Source organism: Microcaecilia unicolor, chromosome 9, assembly GCF_901765095.1.
Source record: "Microcaecilia unicolor chromosome 9, aMicUni1.1, whole genome shotgun sequence".
NCBI lineage: Eukaryota > Metazoa > Chordata > Amphibia > Gymnophiona > Siphonopidae > Microcaecilia > Microcaecilia unicolor.
The window spans coordinates 63,273,439-63,281,214 of record NC_044039.1 but is presented as its reverse complement, the minus strand read 5'-3'; the positions used below and the strand labels follow the sequence as shown (position 1 = coordinate 63,281,214).

Below are 7,776 nucleotides of genomic sequence, written 5' to 3'. Positions count from 1 at the left end.
ATTCCTCACTGCAAGAACACTGCCCATATTAGTAAAAAGAGAAATCAGTAGGCATCAAAGGCTAACTGAAGAAAAAAAGGTGCGAATAGATTGAGGTAATATTCCACAGTGCTGGAGAAAGAAAGAAGAAAGCTGAAGAACATGTGGTTCTGCCTACTGATGTAACTTCCTGCTTTGCAAATCTGGGCACAAATTTCAGCAAAGCCCTTCTTGGTTTTCAGGTTAGGAAACTGAAGAAGTGCCCAAGGACAAAGGGGTGGAGGTCACAGTTTGAATACATACAGCTGGGCTGGTGTGAACTGATGGGCATGAGCAGAGAAAGCCTTTTGCATTTTGGATTGTATTACCTCTATGGTACTGTAGGAACCTGGATATGTCCACTTCTGAGTTTTGAATTTCATAGCCCTGGGTGTTGAATTTAGGGTTAAAAGAAAAAAAAAAAAATAAAAAATAAAAAAGAGACCTCTGGTGCATTTACCATCGATATAACAATGCCAGACTTCCCCAACTCCCCAGCTTTAACTCTGCATTTGATTGCACTAAAAAATATAACTGCAGTGTCAAAGTAACACATATTTCCAGAATCATCATCTGAGTAAGAGAAATCTGCTACCACCCCTCAGGGACATTTGCTGTGCGCTGTTTCCTGTGCTAGAAAATAATTTCTAGTGAGTGGCGGGGAGAAGGCGGTAATTGGGAGGGTAGGCATATTGCTGCATGCTGCCTGATTACTTACTACCTTCTAAATTGGAGGTGTTAATGGCCGTGCACTAATGTAGATATTAATGGCTAAAAAGTGTCCAGACACTATTACAAGATAATCCTTTTCAGAATGGGGGTTTCTTGTAGACCTCGAACAATGCAGACATCCCACCCCCTATTCCCTCTGAGAAATTAGAAGATGCCCAGACTTGAAAATGGGGCACATGCCCAAGTACAGCCCATAGTAAATTCATGTCACATCCTTCCCCCTGTCTTAAAAAAAAAAAAAAAAAAGGCGGCACATTTTTAGACTGCCATAGATATTTATTATCAAATGAAGCCTTGTCACAAATTACCATTAAAAAGTAAGAAAATGTCCCCTGTGGTACAAAGGTGTTGTAAGGCTGAAATTAAACTGATAATTTTAATAAAAACCTAAAGTGTGCATGTCAATAAACATGGGAAAGTCTTACATGCAATCACTTTTATTTACAATAATAATAAGAACAGCTCAAACGTACATCTGGCATCGCTGTAAGAAGCCCTCAACTTAAGAGCCAACAAAAAAACCTGCACAATGTGTGTACAAGAGGCAGTATACATATGATCACCTTAATTACAAACTTCTCTTGCATGCTGAATTTTAATACAACTATTTGCTATTTTTCTTATTTCTGTTACAATATGTATTGTGTCTTTATATGAAAAAGAAGTACCAGTAGTGCTATAAATTCATCCAAACACTGAAAAACACTTTTAAGTTAGCATTTTATATTCCCATTTTTTTTGTATTGGGTCTTCTCAGTTATAGAGCTGTACCTCATCTCTACTGGTTTCTGAGATATAGAGTTGCACCTTGGTTTCATAAATCCATTGTGCTTAACCCCATCTCAAAAGTACTCATAAAGCAGCCATATTGACAGGCCATCATAGCTTATCTAAGATAATTAAATTTCCAGCATAGCTGTGTATTCATTTAGACAACATGCTTTCACATTCCAATATGGCTACAAATGAAAAAAAATATATCTGTGAAGCAAACTAGTGGCCATTTCAGTGGCCTTCTAGTGTCAAAAGTATTTTTCTACTAATTCTGACAACTGGGAGCACAATAAAAACATTAGCCAGATGGAGAGAAGACAGGTTTCGCTAACATTTGGCTGAAATCAAGCAAATGTGTGGTTCAGTTCCTTTAAAATATGGTAGGTTATGCTTTGGAAACTGAAGAGCAGTATATTTGTTCTGCTTTAATTGCAAAAACAAAAACAATAACAACAGAGGAAACATTTGTGGCTATTTATATTTATTATGTAGATTAAATATGATTTTAATTGCTAAGTGCAGCACAGTTTTTATGTCCTATCTTTACAGGCCAGATGTAATCAGCATTTTTCCCCAAAGATGTTAAATAGGGAAATCTTTGTAGCATATCTGGCCCATGGTAAGCCAGCTAATAATCCATAAATAGATTTCTAAGAACGGCATTTTGACAGCCTGGCAAAAGTCCTCCTTCACCAAAGGTGTGTCTCTCGAATTTCAGCAATAATCTGACTGGCTCGCTGCAGGGCCTGTACAGAATGAACAAAACAGAAAAAAAATGTTTCAGATGACAAATACTAAAATCAGATTAATGATAACAGCTTAAATGATAAAACTGACAGTGTGCCAGTCACTAGGAATGATACTAATATAACTCCATTTAGTTTCTCTGAAGATAGGACAAGGAATAATGATCTTACTCAGAAGGAAAGACCAGGAAACACTTTCCAACTGGAGGTATAATGAAGCACTGGAATAAGTCACGGAAGGAAATGATGGAAACCATAACTGCAGGTTAAGAAACATCTGTTTAGGATAGTTTAAAATTTCTTCAGTGACTTCCAGTGCAAAAATAAAAACCAAATACACTGACAAATTTTGCCTTGAAACTACATGATCTTTTGAAGACCCTTCCTATTCTATAACTTGTTCACTAATGCTCAGTGTAAGAGTAGACTAAGGTTGTAGTCTGTAGTTTTGTTCTAATAATCATTTTTAAAGCACTACTAGGAATATGCAGTAGTGTACAGACACAAATAAGGCTATATGCTCTTTTGAGCAAGGACCATCAGCCCCAGTGCTCTTGCTAATTGAGCAAATGTGTGGTACTGTGCTTCTATAAAACCACATTTTTAAAAAGAGTAGAATAAAATGACTAATGGTTTGAAAGGAAAGACAGTGGAATGTGGTTTATCAATTCAGCAGCAAATCTTGTTACTTTTTTTTTTTTTTTACAAAGTGGCACATGAACTCACACATCTGTGTTACACAGTAACATAGTAAATAAGACCTGCATGTTCCAATCTAGTCTGCCCAAGTCACTTTCATTATCAACACGTACTTGCTAAGTTCCATATCTTCCCCACCCCAAAGATATATACAGCACCTGAACTCATAGCATACGATATTCATTCTTGATCCTGATTTGTCCCTGTCATTTTTCTGTAAAATTGGCTTTACTTCCCCACTGCTGGAATTACCATCAAAGCCCATTCCAGCCCATCCCGATCTGTCTTTTGCCATATACATCATTAGACTCAGTTCCCCACTGCTAGAGTTGCCATCTAAGCACCACTTCTGCCCTGTTGATGTGATGTTTCTACTTAGGGATCCTTTATGTCTATCCCATGCATTTTTGAATTCTGTTACTGTTTTTGTCTCCATCACCTCCATTAGGAGTGTATTCCAGGCATCCACCACTCTCACCATGGAAACTTATTTCCTAAGTCCTCTAGATTTACCGCTTCTCTGTCTCTAGAAAAGATTTGTTTACAGAGTGATACTGTTCAAATATTTAAATATTAGACTTCTGGCGTGTGCTAATCACTTTGAAAAGAGTTTCTCCTCTTTTCACACAGTTTTGAGTTCAACATAAAATCTTAACCTTGACTCATAAGGTGCTCTATTTGGGTGTTCCTGTCTATCGTTCCTCTGTCAGAACAGTGCATACTTGCAACATATCAGCAGCCTCCTTCCTGCGTTGTGCCATGTCTTCTGATTCTGTTAAAAGATCTTCCAACAACATGGATTTGTAGAGTTGTCCTACCAGTTCACTTTGCAGTGTGTCTTTCACGTGATTCACCAAAAAATGCATAACTGCCTTTGGCACACTGAAAAGACAATTTATAGATTTTTCAATTCTAGATTTTGTTTAGTTTAATAACCTTTGATACTGCCTTAAACACACGGTACACATAAAATAGCAGAAAAAAAGAAAAAGAAAAGGATAAAAAAAATTAAATCAACTACAGACAAACCAGATCCAATCTCCAAAAACACAAAATTAACAGTATCCTTAAAAAAAAAAAATAGATTAACCTTCTTGCCAGGAGCAGACTGGGGGGCTCTCGCTTTATTCTTTACTTTTTTTTTTTTTTTTAAACTCTTGCTTATAAGAGCAGCTGCCTCTCCCTGCCTCTACAGTTCTTACTATGAACAGCTGGAGGAACTTCACACAGTCAGACTGTTCCTGACAACAGACTGCTTTTAAAGCATTCAAAATTAAAATCATGCTTTTTCTTCAGGGAGGAACAGGGGGGAGGGACTCGGCCTTCCGAGTGTGGCACCCCCGAGGCTCTGAGGGACCCCCACGGGTTTCAGGCTTCCAAGAGCAGGTTTTTGTTATATATATGTATATATCCTTAAAAATGCACAGGGACACACAAGAAAATTATACCAATACTTAAAAACTAATCAAGAAAGAGAGAAAAGTATAGAAAAGACTGAGACTGAAGGACTCACCACCTTCCACCTGCTGGAGACTGAGATTACTGGATATTTCTCTGGTTGCCAAGGGCTCTTATTGGCTCCTAGAGTCACAGGTTTTTTTCTCAGTCTCCACCTGCTGGAAGGCGTACACAACCCATCAGTCACATTCTGGGCTGGTCCGGAGGGATGCTAAGGAACACAAAATTAACAGTATCCTAAAAAAAAAAAAAAATAGATTAACCATCTTCAAACGCATTAAAGAACAGATGTATCTTTAAAGCAGCTTTGAAGCATAACCTATTTGTTTCAGTATGTAGTGATTGAGGTAGGGAATTATACTCAAGTGATCCATAATAAGACAGCAGTTCATCTAGTTGTAGCCAAGCGATAATTTTGTGGAGAAGGAATTTTATTTTTTATTTTATTGTTACATTTGTACCTCGCGCTTTCCCACTCATGACAGGCTCAATGTGGTTTACATGGGGCAATGGAGGGTTAAGTGACTTGCCTAGAGTCACAAGGAGCTGCCTGTGCCTGAAGTGGGAATCGAACTCAGTTCCTCAGTTCCCCAGGACCAAAGTCCACCACCCTAACCACTAGGCCACTCCTTCAAATTTTTAGATCTAGTTGGAAAATATGTACCAACTGAAATAACAAAAAAATCTGCCATATAAGTAGGTATGCCAGTCAAGTAGGCCCTGTGAATCAATCTTAAATTCTAAGTGAAACTGGTACCCAGTGAAGAGTGTCAAACACTGGTTAAATATGATCAAATCTACCTGTCCCAGAGCCATAACCAGTCTGAGTGACCACCTTCTCTTTCGCAAGGCACTAAAAATGCATCTGTTTGCAAAAACATTTTCTACAGGACCTATGTAGGACTATAACCCCTACATGCATGCAAACGTGGATTCTGGTTGGACCCATTCTTTTGTAATGCTCTATGTAAAGTGTCTTTTCTTTCTTGCACATTTGCTCTTCAATTCTAATTTGTATCTGATATCACCCAGAGACCTCTATTTCTGGTTTTGTAAGCCACATTGAGCCTGCATGTTTGTGGGGGATAATGTGGGGTATAAATACATTGATAAATAAATAAATAATGTAGCTCTTTCAGAGGACTATGATATAGATTTCAATTTTAGAAGAAACTGTTTGATAATATACTTTATTTAGAGGCACATAAGCACGGCCACGCTGGGAAAAGACCCAAGGTCCATCAAGCCCAGCACTCCGTCTCTGACAGCGGCCAATCCAGGCCCCAAGAACCTGGCAAAAACCCAAAATGTAATAATGATCAATGGACTTTTCCTTCAGGAATCTATCCAGACCCCCTTTAAACTCAGCAAGGCCAGCTGCCGTCACTACCTTCTCCGGCAATGAGTTCCAGAGTCTAACTACGTGCTGAGTAAAGAAAAACTTTCTCCGATTAGTTTTAAACCTACCACATTCTAATTTCATCTTGTGTCCCCTGGTTCTATTATTGTTAGAAAGTGTAAACAAATGCTTCACATCTGTCCGCTGTACCCCACTCATTATCTTGTAATCCTCTATCATATCACCCCTCAGCCACCTTTTCTCCAGGCTAAAGAGTCCTAGCCATCTTAACCTCTCCTCATAGGGTAGTCGTCCCATCCCTTTTATCATTTTTGTCGCCCTTCTCTGCACCTTCTGCAATTCATTTACATCTTTTTTGAGATGAGGAGACCAAAACTGAACACAGTACTCCAGGTGCGGTTGCACCATGGAGCGATATAACGGCATTTTAATATCCTCATGCTTGTTTTCCATAGCTTCTAATAGATAACTCGTAAACAAGAAGAGCTTGAGAAGTTTAGCAGCTGGATATTTAATCTGTGATTGTGATTTTCTATATTCTCAATCTTTCTATGAATTGCAAGATTATCTCTAAATTATTTTTTTTGAAACTTTAGTGTAGTACCTCAGATAAAGCTACTGTTTATACCAAAGGTTTTAACCCCTCCCCCAGCTCCTGAAAATCTCTCTGTGCTACAGGTGGGGGGTATTATTGGCTAGGTAATTTGTTCCCAGGTGGATAACATCAGTGTAAGTTTCTTCTCTATTATAGTCAGTATTTGTCTGGTAGCTGAGGAGCCTCAAAGGCATATCACTTGACTGGGCCCCTTGAACTGTGTTTCAAAGTTTATGCCTCCGATAATAGCAGCAACAGTTTTTTGGTATGAGTTTCTTTGGGGGTGTTTTTTCTCTCGGGACACCTTCAATGCTTTTTGTTCCACTGCATTTTCTGGATCACAGTGCTGTATTGGAGCAAAAGAATTGTGAGGGTGGATGTTTCTGTGCCACAAGTCACAGCAAGTCAGCCAAGTCCTCTATCAAAAAAGCTCTGGGGCAAGCAATGACACAGTTTGCTAAAATAATCAAATTCAGTTTGATATAGCAGTCAAATTCAGCTAGAAGCTAACTTTTCTCCTGTAAATTTAAATATTCCCAATAATTATAGCAGTCTCTATAATGCAAATTACCTAGGATTTGTAGGGGTATTTCCCTGTGATCTAGCCTGAGCTGGTCTTGGCCTATACAAGCCTATGACATCTTGGTACAATAAGATGGCTGCTGCAACCCTCTGACCTGAACATCTCTGTGTCAGCAAGATCCAGCTTCAGCTTGTGGAAAATCACTGACAGGCTTGCTGAAGCCAAGGACATTCTGTGTTCCAACCATCCCCCTTCTATCTCTGAGACGTTGGGAAGGGAGTCATACTCATGGCACCAGAAGTTACCATCTCCAAGGTCACAAAACAAAGAACTCTTCTTGCCCATGTACTGGACTGTACGAGAGGCTAATTGGTCCAGGCTATCACCCGACCGAGAGGTCTGGAAGAACGCGGGACGAGTGGGAGAGGTTAGTTAGTCGGAGACCCTCGGAGGAGGAGTACCTGTGAAGGACCTGAGAAATCCAGCAAGGCTCGGGGTGAGCTAGATACCAACCTTGTGACCTGCATAACTGGTGCCAATACCTGTGGCAGAGATTTTGGCTCTGATAACCAACGGAGCGACGGAAACCTGTTTGGTTGCTGAGTAGGACCTGCACTATATCTAAGACACAGACAGCTGAGATAGTGTCTGGGGAGATTCTGGACAGTGTGGTAAGATCACAGTGATATATTTCCTAGTCTGGGGTTAGGCAGTGGTTTTATCTAAGTTCGACTGGTTTATGTCAGCTCTTGGTCAGGGACAGCTGCTAATGTGTATTTTGCATAAGATGTGATAAATTTTCATAAGGATCATTAGGATATAATTTGTACTGTTCTAATCATTACTGTACGAAGTCTCAGGATGATCAGAG

General features: G+C 39.4%; 1 protein-coding gene across 7 annotated transcripts in view; it reads right to left on the bottom strand.

Annotated features, from left to right (window-relative positions):
* Nucleotides 1-1,021: 1,021 nt before the first annotated feature.
* DNM1L (dynamin 1 like) overlaps nucleotides 1,022-7,776 on the bottom strand; it is an 817,883-nt gene continuing 811,128 nt past the window's right edge. For 6 of the 7 annotated variants that reach the window (XM_030213768.1, XM_030213772.1, XM_030213769.1 and 3 more), the window contains 2 exons: nucleotides 3,692-3,851; nucleotides 1,022-2,270 (listed from right to left, as the gene is read on the bottom strand). In XM_030213768.1, the coding sequence (XP_030069628.1) occupies nucleotides 2,214-2,270; nucleotides 3,692-3,851 (217 nt within the window). In that variant the 3' untranslated portion in view covers nucleotides 1,022-2,213. The remainder of the gene's footprint in view (nucleotides 2,271-3,691; nucleotides 3,852-7,776) is intronic. The other variant, XM_030213773.1, reaches the window with a different exon arrangement.